This window comes from Prunus avium, chromosome 8 (genome assembly GCF_965620075.1).
Source record: "Prunus avium chromosome 8, drPruAviu1.hap1.1, whole genome shotgun sequence".
Classification (NCBI taxonomy): domain Eukaryota; kingdom Viridiplantae; phylum Streptophyta; class Magnoliopsida; order Rosales; family Rosaceae; genus Prunus; species Prunus avium.
Genome location: NC_142291.1, coordinates 31,387,364 through 31,407,522, shown reverse-complemented (window position 1 = coordinate 31,407,522; position 20,159 = coordinate 31,387,364). Strand labels below are relative to the sequence as shown.

Sequence of the window (20,159 nt, the reverse complement as noted above, 5' to 3'; positions counted from 1 at the left end):
GGTGCAATATTTCCCACTTGATGTTGTTGTTTTGGTTGTGTTTGCAGGCAATGTCATGCATAAATGAAGGGGTTTTATATAGGAAACCTTAGCATTCTTGTGGCGGTTCTAGGATCAAAAAGCCGGCTGGGCAAAACTTACATACTAAACTCGACTGTACGAGTGAATTTCATTAATAAACATAGAAAAATACACCTAGTCAAGGGGGACATAATGAGCCTTACCCTCAAATGCATCTCTATCCATAAATAAAAATTTGACAAATACAAAATCTAAAACTAAATGCAATGCAATACAAAACAACACTGTTTAAATCTAAAATTTAACCCTGCGAGACTTGGAACTCTTAAATTCCTCAATTATCGATGCATTATCGATATTATTAGCAAACTCTCTTTCAATGTGGAGGATCATACAGTCAGCAAGAAATTCATCAACTAAGGAGCTTCGAAGTCAATTCTTAATAATTCTCATACATGAGAAAGCTCGTTCTATTATTACCATTTGTTCTTTACCGGATTCATCAAGTGATTCATCAACAAGAATACAAAATTTGTTCTTCCCAAGTTCTCTACAAATTGTCTTCCTCACCTTGGTAGTAAAAATATGCAAGATTTGTTTTTGTATGTCATTGGAAATGTACTGAGCATTTTGAGGAGTCTTATCTAGGACAACTTTCTCAACTTCTATATTTTTTCTTGCAAAAGACTTTACTATTTCAATAAAGTTGCCCCGATTAGATGTGTCAACGGATTCATCGTGGCCTCGAAAAGCCAATGCTTGATTTGCTAGATACCTAATGCTCTCAATTGTGGTCGTAAGTTGCAACCGATTGTCCATCACTTGTTGCTTTGATTACTTATCTACCACTTTTTCAATATGAAGAGATGAGTTTTTTAAGCTAATCCACTTTTGCATAGCAAGATGATGTGGTGAATTTAGCTTGCCCACATGATGTTGAAATGCACATTGATTCCCACCAATTCTCTTCCATTTTTTTATACCCATCAATAATAAAGGTTGGGTGTGACTGATTCATGTCAAAAAGGAAGCAAGGAAAACAAAATACCTTATTCTTAGCAACTGAATACTCAAGCCAAGTGAATTGGCCAAACCACTTTTTATTAAATCGACGAAAGTCCCGCCCTTCTAAGTGGCTTGGATAATCTTCTAACTCGGGTTGACATAGTCCTAAAAGAATATATGCTCTTCGCACATTATCTTGTTCATTCACCAGATATTTGCATATTAAACGACGTAATCTTGGATCACGCTCAAGATAATTGATATTAAAATCATGATCATCATCATCGACTCTTTGAGATTCAACTCTTTCAATTGGAGGCTCGACAATGGGAGACTCAAGAAGATTTTGCTCATCACATATTGGAGTAGATAAAGATATGCTAGAAGGCAATGTACTAGATGATGACCCATCATTCTTTTTCTTAAAAAAAGACAACAAATTCTTTGTTCTCTTGGGATTCCGATTGTGATCCGACATGATAAAAGATAGCCTATGAATAATATTTAGAAAGAATTTTAATCAAACATACCAACAAAAAATCAAACAAATTGTCATAATAGCATCTCAACAAAACCAAACCAAGAATTATAATTCATCCATAATTAAACCCTAGAATACTCAATTTTAACAAAATCTCAAATCAAAGCTTTAGAATAATTCATCCCTAATCAAAGCCCTAATTGATTTCAACAAAATCTCAAAATTATAATTCATCCCTAATTAAACCCTAGAATACTCAATTTTAAATTAAAACTATAATTAAAAATATATAGCAAAGGAGAGAATGAGAATAATACCTTGTTGACAAAAGGAGGGGAGAAGATGTTGTTGCCAAGTTGCCCACCCAAGATAATAGAAGATGTAGTCAATAGAGGAAGAGTTTGACCCAAAAAAAAAAGAAAAAAGGGAGAAACTTGCTGCTGTCTGTAGCAAAGAGAGAGAGAGAGAGAGAGAGAGAGAGAGAGAGAGAGAGAGAGAGAGAGAGAGAGAGAGAGAGAGAGAAACAAGAAATCTGAAGAGAATGAGAGAAAAGATGGGCCACATGGATGGGCAACATATGGGTAGGGTTTGTTTTTAATTCTTTTTATTTTTGGGCTGGGCTTATAACATATAGGTATTTTTTATTTAGAAAAATTTTGGGCTGGGCAGGCACCCAGCCTGCCCTTTTGCATAGCCCCGCCTCTGTGTCTAAGCGTTATAAAGCGAAACATGCAGGCAAAATCAAAACATTAATAAATTATTTTTCTCACAACATTAATAATGGATGTATGCTTACCATTACTCTTAAATTATTAATAAATCATCCTACTTTGATCATATGGACACATGTCAAGTGTTGAAAAGTTTATAAATCATCCCACTCTTAGGGTCCAATAATAGTAGCAAATTAAACTTTTCAAATTAAAGTATGTTGACCTGTGTGGCAATTTGAAAATGTTTATTTGCTACTTGAATAATTTTTGCTCTAATAGACTCTTCAATTCAATTAATGCAATATCATGGAAAAAAAAATGAAAAAAATGAAAAAAAGTGAAAAATGTCTATGTATTTATCTGAGAAGAAAAAATGCATGTTTTTAACATTTTCAAGGTAGGTTTTGATTTTCCTTAAATGTTTTGAAGAGCTAAAGTCAACTTACCAATCTTGAAGAGATAGAAAGAGGTTGCAACTTTGATGACCAAGTTTGACAAGATTGTTGGAGAGATGTTTTATGACGTAGCTCACCTATTTGAGCATCCCAAAATGGTTGAAGAGGCTATTGGAGATGTCCTTAAATTATTAATAAATAATCATATTTCTTAATACTTGATACATGTCCATATGCAAAACCATGGCTCTATAAATACAAAATAAAAAGTTAACCATGATTATGCCTATAGACACATGTCAAGTATTAATAAAGGTGATGAGATACACTATGTGTTAAAGTGGTAAGCAAAATTATTTACTTTTTTTTTTTTTTTTTTTGTGTCTGATGCTTATTCTAACTTTTTTTTTGGTATGACGCTTATTCTAAAATTCAATTAGGTGAAACAGTAAAACTTCATGAAAAAGATGCCCTCTAAGTGTCGGTAGCTTTTTAGCATAAGCTTTGGCCATGCTTGGCCTAAACCTTGCCCTTTCCCTTCCTTTATCTGTTGTAACTGCTTTTTATTTTGACTTTCTTGGGACTCTTGTCCAAGAGGTTTTTCACTGTTGTAACTTTCTTATTTCCTTTTTTTTTTAAAATTTAAAAAGTGTTGATAACATTAACCAATTAGGTGAAACAGTGCTGGTCTCAAGTAGCCTGTTGGATTTGTGTTCCAAGCCAAAACCCGTCAAGTCTCTGGTGTGGGACTGGCAGAGAGAAAGAAGAAGAGAGAGGAGGTTACAGAAAAATTTGATAAACAGTGAAATTAACTTTAATTAATTTGATGAAACAATGAAACTTCGTCACAAATATCACAAAAAGGAGAAACACTTCCTTCCGCATGGAGAAAAACTTTCTTAGCACGGGGGTGTCAGGTCAGCATTACAGCTCAGTATCCCTAGCCAATGAAATGTTGCCACCTGTGAATCTTTTTTATTTCCTTGCGGGCTAGGGAGAGCATTAAGGGAGGAGGGAAAGGAAATAAAAAAGATTCACAGCTGGCAGCATTTCATTGGCTAGGGATACTGACCTGTAATGCTGACCTGACACGGACACCACCGTGCCAGGAAAGTTTTTCTCCATGGGGATGTCAGTGTCAGTCGTCCACGTTAGTATCCCAACCCGATGAGATCACGCAAGATGCCAACAATGTTAACTTCATAATTAATTCTTTTTTTTAAGGCTTTTTATCACAAATGGTCCTTGACGTTTACGAAATTATCACGAATGGTCCTTGAGGTTTTTTTGTGACACTAATAGTCCTTAACGTTTGGACTTTTTATCACAAATGGTCCTTGCCGTCAAAAATTCTATTAAGTGTATGATGTGGAAGATAAGTGGAGCCCACATGTACAATCACATCGTGACATGTGGATTAAATAAATAAATAAATAATTTTTTTTAATGAAAATCCATTAAAAAATCATTTAGAGAGTAGAGAGAGAGAGAGAGAGAGAGAGGCTAAATGGTTTTTTAATGGATTTTCATAAAAAAAAAATTTATTTATTTATTTATTTAATCCACATGTCACGATGTGATTGTACATGTGGGCTCCACTTATCTTCCACATCATACACTTAACAGAATTTTTGACGGCAAGGAGCATTTGTGATAAAAAGTCCAAACGTTAAGGACTATTAGTGTCACAAAAAAACCTCAAGGACCATTCGTGATAATTTCGTAAATGTCAAAGACCATTTGTGATAAAAAGCCTTTTTTTAATTAAACTTCCCATTTAATATTTTAAGAATATTTTTAGTTGGCAGAAAATCTCCACAATACCCTACCACCCATTCCAACGTCTGCTCTTCTAACCAAAAACACGTGCTTTCTCCTTTTTTAGTTAGGTATCAAAATTGATTTCTTTTGCTGATATTTCTCCCTTAACTGAAGCAGTCATTGCCATGTTGGTTTTTTTGTTTTGTTTTTTTCCTGATTTTAATGGCTTTTAAAAAATAAAAATAAAATTGTTGCATTCTTTCAAAGTTTCGAATTTCTCACAAAGCACACAAGAAATACTTTATTTAGCTATTTGGATGTATTCTTCAAGGTTGCATTTTCTTCAAGTGCAATGTAATTCTTTCAAATAATCCAAAATCAATTGAAATAATTGGTTGTTTGAGTGCAAGTTGGAAGAGGAATTCGGATTCTAGTCAATTTTGATATTAAAAGATTATAATTTTGGCGCTCATTCCAAACTTCATGACAAATGTCAGAAAAAGACACCCTCAATACGTGTCCATAACTTTTTAGCCAAGTTTGGCCACAACCTTTCCCCTTCTCATCTTTGAGAGCATGCTCTTCCTTTATTTGTTGTAACTACTTTTTATTTTGACTTTCTTGGGATCTCTTGTCCAGGAGGTTTTTTTGTTGTTGTAACTCTTTTATTTCCTTATTTTAAAAAAAAGTGTCGGTAACATCAATTAGGTCAAACTATAACATTAATAAATTAGATGTAAGAGCACTTTCAGCGGCAAGCTTAGTCCAAAGGGCCCCTAGATCCCAAAACCCATTCCATCAATGAAATCCTGTCTTGGCAAGAGGTGGGCTCTACCGAGTTAGGGCGAATTAAAGGCAAGTTAACGTTAGTGTGACATCAGCAGGTAATTTAAATACTAAAAGAATTGAAAAAAAAAGAGGAAAAAATACCAAAAAATTTAGATTTTTTTTTTCTATAAATACCTAGTCATGTTCTTCACTTCCCGCACCAAAACTCCATACAAATTCCTCTCCTCATATCTCATGTGAATAGTGGTTGCCCTTGGGTTGCCATGGCAATAGGTGGGAATCCATGAAAAAAATTGCTATGGCAGATACTATTCACATGAACAGTAACTCCCCTTGCCTCCCCTTACTTTTTGCCATGACAAATGGGTGGAAGTGCTCTGACAGTGAAACTTCGCCACAAATATCATAAAAAGACGCCCTCAATAAGTGTCGGTAACATTAATCACTTAGGGCCCGTTTAGTTCAAGGTTTAGGAGTTTGGAAATAAGTTTTTTTTTAAATTGGGTTAATTTTGATTTAGTACCTTGAACTCTTACCATTTGGGCACGTTTGCCCCTCCACTCTCAATTTAACGATTACATACCTTAGGCTTTTCAATTTTTTGCAATATGGTTCTAGCATTAACTTTGACACCAAAATTTCCGTTAATTGCTTGTGTGGCCGGCATGAGTCTCACCTATTCGTTTATTTCGATATCACTTGAAGAGTATTTTCGGGTAATTGGTGTCTTCCCGCCTATGAAGAACACATTACACGCATTAATACCAAACCATTTTTTAACAAAATACCCTTCAACTGACATTGAAAGAAGTGAATAGGTGGGACCCAAGCTTGTCACGCAAGCAATTAACATAAATTTTGACGATGAGGTTAACGCAGGAACCGTATTACACAAAATTGAAAAGCTTAAGGTATGTAATTATTAAAATTGAGAGTGCATGTGTAAACGTGCCTTAAAGGTTAGAGTTCGTGATACTAAATTAAAATAAATCCCTTTTTTTTGTATGAGGAAATAAGTTTGAAATTGCATTCCCACCTAGCCATTAGGTGGAACAATGAAACTAACATTAATCAATTACGTGAAACAGTGAAATTTTGTGATAAATATGTAACCAAAATAAAATTTCATGATAAATATCAGGAAGAGACACCCTCAATAAGGTAAAACAATGAAACTTCATGATATATCATAAAAAGACACCCTTAATAAGGAAATTTCTTATTTCTTGTAAACGTGACCTAACTTGGGAGTTCGGCTCGCTCTCCGTGGCATTTCTCCAAGTTCTTGGCTCACTCACTAGGTTCTTATTTTCATTAGTATATTCAATTATGAAATGGTTCAATCAAATTCCAAGTAAAAAAAAAAAAGATATTTAGTCATATACTCATTCGTAGCACTAATAATATAGATAAACCTTACATCATTTAATTTCTATAAACAAACCCAAAAAATGAAAGCTGACCATATTAAATTTAATTTTGATTATTAAATTACTTTGATGCCCTATTGAGTATTTTGAGTTTTTTTTATGAGGTTTTGGGGTTGGGTTTGTTTTAAGAAATCAATGATAGTTTTGTAATTTAAAAGAAGTTTTTGTTATGTTGTAAATGGGCTTTGGGTGTGTTTCTAAAGTCCATTTCATATAGGTTTTTTTATATATAATTTGAGCTCTTATATTGTGTATAATAGTGAATATCCCAAAAAAAAAAAGCACCCTTAAATTTAGCAGCTTCAGCTTCAGCACATAGAGCTCAAGGGCAGATTTTCTTTTCGGCTAGCCCACCACCACCCAAGTTTCTCATATCATCTCCTCTTATAACACCTAACCCAGCCATGCAGTTTGAAGCCTGCCAAGCCCCATCGAAATTAATCTTAATAAACCCAAAGATGGGAGGGGTCCAGCCAACATATTCCCTGTGGAGGTCTTGGTTTCGCGGGCCGCAGGAACAGGAGAGATGGCTCGGAATTCTAGAGCTGCCTCAGTTGCCACATTTAGGACCCTAACGGGATTTAGATTCCTACCTTCAAAGATAAACTTGCAGCGCGATTTCCAGATTTCACAGATGAGGAAACAGACCATAGACACAAACCAAGCAGTAGAAATGATTTGTTAACAGGGATAACAGGGCTAATTGGGAGAATAGTAGAAATTCCTGGGAAGTGGGGATTGGTAGAGCCGAAGAGAGGGAGGAGAGAAAGGGGAGAGAAAGACAGAGACAGATAACAGGGCTAACGTTAGTTTCGGAAAAAATTAAAACTAAAATTTATTTTAATTTTGATATGTTATATTTAAATCGTTAGATTATTGTAAGGGTCCATATGAAGCGAAATGCAGAGAAATGTGTGAATTCTAGATGCATATGCTAGATAATAGGATGATATATACTCGAGAACATGCACATCTTACACAAATGAATTGCAACATAAAAATAACATTGACATTTAAGTGACAGTATTCTTACAAATTTATTTATCAAAGCACTATCAGCTGCAACATCAAGGAAGCTGGGGCACACAAATATTGCAGACCTTAATAGCTAAGCTAGTTAATAGGTGAAAGATCACCAAGTTTCAATTAATTTTTAGTGACTAGAGAGGGTAGTATGCCAACCACCTACTTATCATAGCAAGACATTCTTCAGGCTTGTACTCTGGAGCTGTGTGACCGGCTCCCTGAAAAATCAGAACATTGTCTCAGCTTTTGCTCAAGCAAATTGTAGTATGAAAAATATTTAAGTCCATGATGGTTCTTGGCTTCTTGCCTTTATAGTTGTATATGTCAACTGGTACTTTTTATCTGAGTACAGCACTCTGTATCTAAAGCGAACAAAAAAGGCACAACTATGAGATGGTTGTAATCTGATTTTCTGATTAAACTCAATACAAAGTAAGAAAGAAGATGAGATAGAAGATACCAACCCTGCAACCTGTCCGTGGAGGAACCATGGCTTCCAACGACTGTCGACAGTCAAGTTCAGAGATTCAATCCAACCCATAGTAGACACATATGGAATATTCATGTCATGGTCACCACTGTTAATAGACAAGCTTTGTGTTCAGAAATGATATTGTGAGAATGAATAGATTTTTTGAGTTCCTGTAATTGAATTTTCCCTCCATTTGGTGACAAATAAGGCTTTCTGCTTGGGTCTTTATGCTTGACTAAAACCAAAAACACTGGACAGAATTATAAGCATATAGTACCTGTAAATCAGAACTCTATAGCCTTGTTTTATGAGGTTCTCATGATAGACAAGACTAGAGGAAACATCAGATATATATAAGTCTTGTAAGGTCTTATTGCATCTCTCCCATTCCTTAATGCTTCCCTGATTGTCATTTAAGATAAGCAAAATTAAAGTACTGTGATATGTCAGTCATAAAAATCTGAAGAATATATTTAAAAAATGAACTATTGATTACCTCCTGAATATGAAGAGCATCTTGAACAGTTCTGTCATTTGCCCAAATATAAGAGAAGAGATAATTGTAACTCTACCTTAAAACAAGGGAGATATGTTGACTCAAAGTTTACATTTAGTACAACAAACACTAAGTAAGGCACAACCTACAAAGAAGTTATTACTATGCATTGTGTGGTGTGCGGGCGCGCGCAGAGAGACTAACCCGACACCATGGCCTACGAAGTTGAGGAAAAGAAAGGAGGAGATTTACGGAATCCTTGTTAACAAGATCTTCTGCAAACCAGTTTGACCCTGCTGATTTTGGCGATGATACAGAACAGACAGGTTCCAATATCTGTTCAAGTTGTATGTCTTCAATACACTGCCGATTGAAATGTAAAGTCAGTATTTTGATCCCACATTACTTGCAGAAACCTAAGAATTTATTTTCTTCCCACTCACCTCGTTGTAAACTTCAAGATCATCCACACATAACGTGTTGTTTAGATCTACATTCACATATTCTCCCTTGCAGTTTCTTTTCATTGACTTGCAAAACATAAAAATCACATCCACATTTAAAAATCACTACATAAATAACTCAAGGTTCAGATTTTTTCCAGCAGATTTGGATGATATGTCAGAATAGTTCAGAATGATTTGAAGAACCAGAATCCAACATGAAGCAACAAAATCAGTAAGTATTTCACCTGGTACAGTTCCTCTGGTATAAGGTGGCGTTTGGCCCCGCTGAAATTTTTTAAAAAGCAGCTTTAATAAAAATTTGGCACACCCATGGTGTTTGGTAAACATCAGAAATCAGCTTTTTTTTAAAATCGCGGTCAATGACTGCTGTTTTTCCAAAGCAGGCATAACCCAGCTTTTAAAAGCTGCTTAAAAAAAAATTTAACCGGTGGTTTTAATGAATGTTTTACTTTCCCATAATGCCCTCACTTATTTTTCAAATAGACAGTCCTTGTCCCTCCAATACAATCAAGCAACGCAAACTCCTCTTCTTCCCCATTCTGCAGACTCCCATTTTCTTCTTCATTCCTTTTTGCTATTCATCGTCTGCAACAAATCCCACCCAAGCTCCAGCCACAACCACAACCTCCCTTTTTCTATTCGTCGTCTGCAACAAACCCCACCCAATCTCCAACCACAACCACAACCTCCGACCAAGGGCTGTAGACGACGACGATGACAGACAAGCACTAATGGCAGACCACGATGACAGCGATGACAGACGACGAAGACTCCACAGCTTGGATTATAGACGACGATGACGACCGTGCAAGGAGGACGACTTCTCTGGGCAAAGGGAGAAAAATAGAACAAGGAGTAGAAGAGAAAATTTTTGAAAAAAAAAAATGTGCAGAGAGAAAGGAGAAGAAGAAGCAGATGACAGGAGAAAGGAGAAGAAGAAGATGAAAATGGAGTAGCAGAAAGAGATGCAGAATCTGGAAACCAAAAAAGGGGTTCCCAATAAAAAAAAAGAGATGCAAAGAGACGAAAAAATTCTGACTCAAAAAGTGTAAATTAAAAAAAGAAAAAAAATGTAGAGTAAATGGTTTTTTTTTTTTTTAAAGTAGAAAAAGAAATAAGAAAACAACAAATAATTTCATCATGATTCATGTCCTTTTTTGTCATTATACACACTAAAAGCAATTCTAATAAAAATTTACCAAACACTTTGATTACTGACAGCACTTTTTCAAATATAGTTTACCAAACGCCTAACTGATTTTTTTCACAGCTGATTATTTTTGCAGCACAGCAGAAGCAGTTTTTTTTAAAAGCACAGCAATGCCAAACTAGCCCTAAGTGCTTTTAGATAAGCAAATAGCACTATGTAATTCCTATCTATTTGAGTATCTGTCACTGGATTGCCAATCACATATCCCTGCAGCCAATATATTTATGGTCAGGAAATTATTAACTACAACACGATATAAATTATTCAAATTCTAATGGCAGAAAATGTACTTTGAGATTCATTGGTGGCAAATGTTCATCTCGATTACCTAAATAAAAATATATAAAATAAACCCAAATCAATACCTCATGATCCACAACTAAGAAACTAACTTTGCCTTGTGTGTACATCTGCTATATATTTGCATTTGATACTGAACTAAAGGTTGCATAATTGATCCTTCTCTCAGTTCTTAGTAGCTGAAGCTGACAAAAGGTCAAATTTAAGAGGGTTACCAACTTACCATCAGATATTTCCTGAACGACAATAGGAAGAGTTATGCCTGAATAAGAATCTCCAGCAATATAAAGTGGATTATTGTAGAACTTGGGATGATCCATAAGCCACTGCACCACAACAGTGTAAACAACAATGTAGCTAAGCTAGATGCAAGAAGAGTGTTTTAAATTCGAACAGCCGATCATGTCGATTTCCGAAGCCATTCTTAATCACTAGAATTAATGTTGAGCATGAACTAAGCCTTAGCTAGAAGAATCCTTGTAGGTAATTGTATCCTCACCTTTCTAAGAAATTCATATGTTTGTACAGCTGATAATGTGTCACTGATATTGCTATATCCTTCCCAAGATTTTGCATATGAGAATCCAGTGCCCACAGGTTCATCTACAAATATTATGTTGGCAACCTGAAAGTTGTAGATTGTTCTTCTCAATGTTAACAAAACCTTAAAAACTTAAAGGTTTCTATTGATCACATACAAAGACATAAACACAAACACCTAGAAGGCAACTGAAGTCTCCCACCTTTGTCCATGAGTATGGATTCAACTTTAATTTTGGCTTGTTGCCAATGGAATTTAAGTAGTCAAAGGATAGTGGACCTGCAACAAAGTATGGATTAAATGGTGAGGCTAATTCTAATAAGTAAAGTTTTAACACAATATTTGTGACAGATTGCAACTAAATGTATATTAAAAACTACAGAATTATAAAATAATTATATTAATGAAATATATACAATAAACGTCACAGGGTCTAGCCCAGTGGAATAGAAACTTGACTTGCAAACCAGTGGTCTCAAGTTCGAATCCCCACAGCACCTTAACAACGTGTGTAAGAAAATCCCCCTTTCCCTTCCTAAATTTGGCAAAAAATAACACACACAACATACTAAAAAAACTAAACACTCATCAAACAACAACTAGAATATATAATTGCCACATGCTCTTGCCAAATTTGGGCTTGCTTTTAACTTGAGAAGTACTGCTTTTGATGGTCCCCCTTCCCTATTCTGGGTTGGGCCAGGTTAGTTGCTATGTTGTTTGTGCTTGTGTTCTTTGACCTCCAGAAGAATACACCAAAAAAAGAAGAGAAAACAGAGCACATCCTTTCCATAGCTTTCTTCACACTGCAAATCTCACCTACTTGACATACCTTTGATTTTTGCTGTTTTATTGTTTAATCTTTGCCTTTATTTTAAAAAGATTTTCTTGTGGTCTGTTACCAATGTCATAAAATTCCAAAATAGAATAATATCCTCTGAAAGATGCAGAGAGTGGAAAATATAATAAGGTACCTAAATTTTCATATACAAAGCCAGAGAAGGCAGAACAACCAGGTCCTCCATTGAGCCAAAGAACAAGAGGATCATACTCTGGACTCCCTTCAGACTCAAAGAAGTAATAAAATAGCTGCACATCATCCATGGCGCCCACTCCCACGTACCTTTATATAATTGAAGTCATAAATTATATAATTCATTGTCATCTTTTGTATTAACGTAAAGTAATTAACAGAGTAGAAAATAATAGTTATAAGAAGAAAAATACCAACCCAGTTTCAAGTTTGAAGGGGATGTCACCGCGAAAGCCGGGTAGCGTTTTGATGATATTGGACGTTGATGCAACATTAATGTTCATAAGGATCACCAGAAGAAGTGCTTGTGGCAACATGGTGCTTGTGGCACTAGAAGAAGTTGATGCTAGGCTTAATTCTTCATAGATGGTTTTATCACTTTACTGTGTACAGAGTTACGTGATCAAATTGGCACAGAGCATTGGGTGAATCCTCGTGATTACGGAGACCCGCCTAATTCAAAAGCTGAACTGTGTGTGATCATTTTTTTCAGCCGCAAGTGTACTTCGTGGCCCCCACATTGCATGCTTGTCACTGAATTTGAACTGTGTTTTGATCCAAGTTCCAACTAATGGTCGCCACCAATGGTCTGTTCCTCTTTTTGATTGTTGTTCAAATGGTAAGGCTTCTCAATGGATTATCCAGATGATGACTTTTTGCATGATTTTTGCTTTGCTTACGTAAGGACCGAAATGACTCAAAAACGAATTAGACGACTAAAATGAAACTTGGATATAAGTTCCGGGGCCGTTGTGGTTACTTGATTGGGTTCTCCAATATGATATAGGGTTTTGAGTTTGAAAGGTTACCGAGTAAGAGGATTTGCTGATATAAAGTGGCCCAACTTTTAGTAATCTCGGGTTTAATGATACATTATTAGCCCAACGTTTCATCAAACTTTCTTTTGAATAAGGTAAAGTTGGTATCTTTTGAAAGAAAGATATATGTGCAGTGCTGATCAACTGATAGAGATGTCCGAGACCAGAATGCTGCTATGCTTTAATTTTTGCATTGGAATTATATACACTAATGCACTCCTAATGAAAAAAGGTAAAGTTTTTTTGTCAATATTTTTTTGAAAAAAAAAACTTTAATTGTAAATCCTATTCATAAAAAAATTGTGTATTTACGTACGAGCCCTAATCACTAATTATTAATACAAAAGTATTCTTCTTATTATTGTATGTCCTTAATTTCACACTCTTTCTTTTGGTACAAGTTAGAACACGCGTCGATACTAGAAAAACAATAAAGAGAAAAGTAAAGGACAGTCGACTTGAAAAATATGCACTTATTAGGAGACACATACATAAGTAATTCACTGATACATCATACATGTATAGTATAATATATATGCAGTACTAGTATAGGAGATGAGAGATAATAGCATTATGCCTTCATTTCGGGCAATTATACAGAACTTAGATAATTATATATTTATACGAATACATATAATACTAACTCATTATATATATCAATATATATGCGCAGAGTATGATCATCTGGTGGACAATTTTTAGGCAACAGTCAAGGAAAGAGTCACTGGTGAATGCAAAGGACCTAGTCAATGATGGCCTTCACCGGGGCTAGGGCCAGAGTTCTTGACACTTGCTAGACCAGTTTGAAGGCTCACAGATCTGTGTCCAACACCAGGGTCGCTTGGTCCTGAACTATCCACTTTGGTGAAGAAGCCCACATTCTCTCTAGCGACACCATTGCGTGATGTCTTCATCGGTCGAGCTTCTGTTGGTGAAAGCTTGGAGCTTAAGAGGAGAGAAGCAAGAAGAAGAATAAAGAAGAGGGCAATAGACTTGAGAGCTCTAGCCATTTTGGTGTAGTAATAATTATTAGCTAGAACTAGGTTTTCCTTCTAGTTAAAGAGTGGCAAGTTTGGGGGTGTATTTATAGTGCTTTTAGCTAAGGGGAGAGAGCTTGGACTTTTGAGTAGTATGCATGTAGCATGGAAATTAAGTTTCTAAGAACAAAATCTCAGTACATTGTTGATAAACATACACCCTCCAGGTCATGAGCTTCTGATAGATGGGACATATTGAAATCATGTTAAAGTGGCGTCTACTTAATTAGGTTCATCCCAAATGCCAAGAACCTGGGAGAGGCGGCTCCTTTTTTGGAAAATGATAAACTTAAAAGTTCGGTTTGTTAAAGAGACACCACCATGAAAGGCGAGTCAAATGATATTTTTCTATCGGAAATACTTACTCTGCACACATAAAGAGTCATTCATCTCAAATAAATCACAGTATGATATATATGCAGAAATCCTTTCTTTTTTCTTCCTTTTTTTCAATACGTTACTTTTGAAATATGTGTCAGATTCTGATTTGTCTCAAAGGAAAATGGATGTCCTTTCCCTATTAGTGCAAAGTAATGGAAGCTCCTTGTAGTATTTTCTGAAGAAAAAAAAATTACATGATACATGAGGATTGATGAAGGGTATATCATGCTTAATTAGGATTTTTGTAGAAATGTCACATAAACTTAGACCTCAATTTCAATTTGTCATCGTAAAGAAAAATTAAAGAAAAATGTGACCTTAATTTAGAAAGTCATTATAGCAAAACTACTTAAAAGGTGTTTCCTCCAACAATGTTCTCTATTTTGGCAAATCTAAAAAAAAAAAAATTCTCTTTCTCTTTCTCCCTCTCTTTCTTGCAAATCAAATATATTAAAAGGAAAAGTAGAAAACCAACCCCACCAACCTCCCAAATGTCTCTATCTCTCTCTCATGTTTCTCTCTTTCTTGTTCTCTCTCTCTCTCTCTCTCTCTCTCTTGCATAGCTTCCAGTTTGGCAAAGCTCACTTTCTCTCTCCTCCTTGCTAAATGTAGCGAGCCAAAAGTTGGTTCTCCAAAATAGAGAACCAAGTAGGGAGTCTGCTGCAATTAGTTTATCATGTGTATTTAACAACAAATTTAATGAAATGAGCAAGATTGGCTAACGGTCCTAAACATAATGACCGAATTAGACAAATTGAAAACACATTATTTAAATTGCCCAATATGTTAAAACACAAGTTTATCATGTGTATTTAACAACAAATTTAATGAAATGAGCAAGATTGGCTAACGGTCCTAAACATAATGACCGAATTAGACAAATTGAAAACACATTATTTAAATTGCCCAATATGTTAAAACACAAGGACCATTTTTTAATTTAAGCCTATTTTTATAATGATTTTTCTATTTTTAAAATACCCTTGAAAATTGAAAGACTAACATACCCTTAAAAATAGATGGAAAATTGGATGGTGTTAAAGTCAGATGACAAATCATGGATTTTGAAAAATTAAGGTGACATTTCTCTTAAAATTTTCTTTAAGGTGACGAATTAAAACTAAGGTATAAGTTCATGTAACATCTACAAAAATCTCTATTTATTGTTGTGCATTTGAGCTTCCCAATTGTAGAACTAGGAGTGTAGAGTTGGAAATTAGGGGATCTTTTGTAGCCCTTGAGACGGCACAAAGACATGACAATGCAACACATCACCATAACTGATTGATTTGACTAACCATGAACGTATGATATATATAGTGTACATACATCGTTAGGAAATGGATTTAATATGTCAATGCTTAATTTTTATTTTTATTTATAAATTTTAACCTTAGTATTAATATTATTATCAGGAATGAAATGACAAATTCAAATGTTGTTGATCAATCTGAGCATCCACAATGGGCTCCCTAAATCACCTCCTTAGACAAATTTTATGGAGGCATTGTAAAAATGCAACTCCAACCATGCTCCCTATCCACCTCCTAAAATAGGGAGTCCTCTAGGAACTCCTAAATCTAAGGAGAGAGAAAGGACTCCTAGTGGCTCCCTATAATTTAATGCTACCTTATTTAATGAGTATTTCAAATCTTTATTTAATGCTAACTATTTTTTATTTTATTTTTTAATAGAGATGGACCAATCAAAAAGAGTTATAGCATTTATGACTCTCCAAATTAGGAAGTATGGTTGGAGTTGAAATATTTTAGAGAGCTCCTAAAATAGTTTTATGATATTTTTAGCTAAATTTTAGCTAAGAAATAGAGAGCATCATTGTGGATGCTATAGACTTCCTAAATCACCTTTTTAGATAAAATTTAGATAAGAAGTGAGAAAACCCACCTCCAATCATATTCCCTATCCAACTTCTAAAATAAGGAGACCTCTAGGAGCTCCTAAATCTGAGGAAAGAGAATGGACTCCTAGTGACACCCTAGAATTTAATGATGCCTTATTTAATGAATATTTTAAACCTTTAATTAATATTGCCTATTTTTTTATATTAATTTATTTTTATAGAGATGGACTATTTATGTTGAATTTAAAAAAATTAAAAAATTATCTCTCCCTCAAAAACAAAAATATTATAGCATTTATGTCTCTAAATTAGAGAGTGTGATTGAAGTTGAAATTTTATAAAGAGCTTCTAAAATAGCTTTTGTGTGTTTTTAGCTAAATTTTAACTAAAAAGTAGATACCATAAAAGAAGATGCAACCCCACCAAGGTTGGCCATTTCCTTTTTATACATTTCATCTGGGATTTGCCTTTTAAAGAGTCAATTGTCCCAAAGGATATGAGAAATCATTAGTCACCACATGTGCAGAAAACATGGACTTTTAGGCAATAATAAAGTGATGGAAATAATCAACGAAGCCATCAGTTTGTCTTTTTTGCTTTTATTAGATTCCCAACTCTTCATGTTGCCAAATCGGGGATCGGTACTACATTGTTACGAGATCTTTCCTGCCTTTTTGGTCATAAATTGTATAGAGATCATTCTGTACCAAGTGTTCGGTAGCCTAAAACTATCAACAATATGCCCCATTATAAGTGGGGAGCTTGGAGTTTGAACCTCTCCGTCAATTCGTGTTCAATCAAGCCAAGTAAATTGGCCCGCTGTGATTCAAGAACGGCGGTCCACTATAATCAATATCGATAGACTCCAACTCAATTATAGTTACTGTATGCATAATTCGACATGTGTGAAACTTTATGCAAAATGCATTAATGTTATTAGTAGTAGAATCATCCATTATATAGTTTATTTTATTTTATCAAATTTCCAATTTAAGACTTTAATGTTCTTCAGCCCTAAACGTTACCCTTTCACATTTTTATAACTATCTTTCTTTGCCCTCGATACTAATATAAAGAAGATAGAATCCTAAATTTATGGGTGCAACTGTAAACGGCAAAATGATTGGCACGTGTAGCTCTTCATCGTGGCATAATTCAAGCATCGGTAACGTTAATTATGGCACAAAGAGAATTTTTGTACCCGATATCTGAAGCACAGAGCAGATATTTTGGTTTTGGGAGAACTAAATGAACTTACAAACAAAACAACAAGCGTGAGATTAATTCCAAGAAGAAGAAACAAGAACAAAAAAGTTCTTTTTCCGAGAAAACTATTGAGAAATTAGTAATTAAATTGTATAAAAAAGAAAGAATGATAACGTGTCTCAAAAGTTTTGAATGAAATTAGTAAGGAAAATGACTAGTCGTCATATGGACATCAACATAGATATGAATGTTTTGATTCTCTACTTACGTAAATTAACATTATTATTTTATTTGTTCATGTATGAGCTCAATTTAAGTTTTTTTTTTTTAATTTTTTTTTTATATTTTTTAAAATAAGCGATAGTGTATTATTGATGAGCAAACAAAAGTACAAAGCAACTATGTGTCGAATATGGGTAAATCTTCTCCGGTGACCAAACACAACAACATGTTGAATTGATCTTGAGAGAATCACACACAACCCAAACAATAACTAAATCCCCGATCCAGCAACCAGAAGCACATGTACTCACAGACCTACAATGCAAATCCGTATCGAAAGCCAAAAGCTAAAAAGAAATAAAAATCCTAGATAGAAAGCAAGTCACAGCAAACTCCTAAAAAGTTTTTGAAAATTATTAGTCTAAAACAGAAATAAGAGACAGGACCATCGCTCCACATCTTCTGGGCAACCCGAAGAAAATCACAGCGCCATACTGGCTAAACCCATAATCCCGCACTGGCTAAATCCAAACCCAATGCAAACAGACATCTTCCCTTCTTTAGAGCTCCAAACTATATTGAAGGGAGCCAACTCCTTGTGTACATGGGCCAAAATACGGTGACTATATCATGGAGATGACATCGTTTCACAACAACTGCTTCCACATCACAAAATAAACTAACAATCTTGAGGGAAAAGGGAGGGAAGGAGAAAAGAAGGGATGAAAGGTGAGAGGATGAGGTAGGGAAGGAGGCCGCCAACCCCCAAAGGGGACGACAACTAAGGCATTTTTTCTTAGGGTTTTCTCTTTTACTTTTATTTTTTTCATATACAAACAATATTGAGGGAGGGGTGTAATTGAACTTAGGATCTCGGATACATGGATAAATGCTTTTAACCACTTGGAATTCAAGTCATTTGCTTAAGCATATTTAGTTTAGCTAGCAAAAACAAGACATTAGTATGTTCTGTTATGTTTCCTATTTAGATCGGTGCACTAGATACTAAGTTATATCAGGTTTTGATAAGAGTTTAAATTAGGTTATACCTTGAGGCCCAAAACCTTGTGAAATAAGGAAAGGTTTTGAAGCCTATTAAGGGGTCCTATGTATTTCATTTGTGCATGAACCGTTTTGGTGGGCTTGGAAGATTAGTCAAGTCAGCCCTCGGTGATGAGTAGAGACGACTTGACCTAGCCCTATATAAGCTTAAGGCTCTGCTCTCATCAGACATGTTCTTTAACCCTAATCTCATCATAATTAGAGAGTTGAAACAAATTCTAAGAGAGAGCAGAAGTCTTGAGCCGTTCCTGTTCTTGCTGGGATATTGCTGCTGCGGTTGAATGAGTTCAGAGGTCGTATACTCAAGAAAGATGGCACTAGGTATGTCTTTACATATTTCAGATTGTGTGAAAGATCTTGAACACGCATATTAAAGAAATCTAACATGTTCTTGTCGTAACCCTTTCTCCACCATTTTTCTTACAAGGCTACCAATCCCTTTCAATTGAGAAAAATCGGTCATCGTGCTCATATGATTAATGTAAATCCTAAGTTGATTTCCAAGTGCCAAGAGATCTCAGGGATTAAAATCTTGCGGATAAAATTCAGCAAAATGAAGTAGCTTTTGTTTGTCAAAAGCTATGAATGAATCATTCGGACTCAAATATGTCAAACAGATAAGTAACTCAGTATTTACCTTACTGAAGCGATGATTTAATTCCGCAAGTTGCCACTCAATTATTTGAATAAAGATGTCCACATGATAATGATGGAGGTGTGTTATTCTAGGAGCTCTCCGATATGATCTCCTTTGAGCTAACAACAACAACAACAACAACAAACATACTTTCAAACCAAAATAAAACCTAACAACAAACAACAACAACTAATCAAGAAAAACAAAAACATATAAAAATCTTTATTAATTAATTAAAGCATAAAGAAATTAGGATAACATACTTTCAAATTTGAGAGACAAATCCACCTTTGAAATCAAATTGAATTTGGGGGTGACTTATTTAATTTGTTGTTGTCGCCCCCGCCATCGGATTTGTGGGGGAAGCCACCGTTGAATTGGGTGAAGGTTGGTTTAGTTGGGGTTGGGGATTTAGGGTTGAGAACTTGAAAAGTGAGAAATGAGTTCAAACTCATTTGGGGAGGGGGGGAATTATCGGGCAGCATAGCAGCAATTGCTGAGTTTTTTTTTTTTTTTTTTAATTTTATAATTTTATAAACTTGTGCCAAAACGACATTGTTTTGGCCAGGTTTAAAAAATAAAAACTTAAGTGCAATGACGTCGTTTTGACGTCAAGCAGGAAAAAAAAAAAAGAGGTTGAAGCTGCACACAAGTTGCCCCTTTAGGGCATTTCGTCGGACACCTTGCGAGGGTTAAGTTTGGCTGCTCTAATGGAGGATTTCAGAGGTTGCAGGGGTCAATTGACCACCCTTGCTCCTCTGTGGATCCGCTCCTGATGGCATCCATATATTTGTA

At 35.1% G+C, this 20,159-nt stretch overlaps 1 protein-coding gene across 1 annotated transcript; it reads right to left on the bottom strand.

Annotated features, from left to right (window-relative positions):
• Nucleotides 1-7,572: 7,572 nt before the first annotated feature.
• LOC110758489 (serine carboxypeptidase-like 13) lies at nt 7,573-12,528 on the bottom strand. Its single transcript, XM_021960360.2, has 15 exons — nt 12,339-12,528; nt 12,082-12,230; nt 11,310-11,386; nt 11,066-11,191; nt 10,790-10,892; nt 10,557-10,594; nt 10,386-10,473; nt 9,281-9,294; nt 9,033-9,119; nt 8,794-8,952; nt 8,590-8,661; nt 8,371-8,495; nt 8,086-8,199; nt 7,929-7,983; nt 7,573-7,839 (listed from the first exon to the last, which is right to left on the bottom strand). Exons 1-15 carry the CDS (start codon nt 12,455-12,457, stop codon nt 7,756-7,758), a joined length of 1,410 nt encoding a protein of 469 aa, XP_021816052.2. The 5' UTR covers nt 12,458-12,528; the 3' UTR covers nt 7,573-7,755.
• Between the last annotated feature and the right edge of the window lie 7,631 nt (nt 12,529-20,159).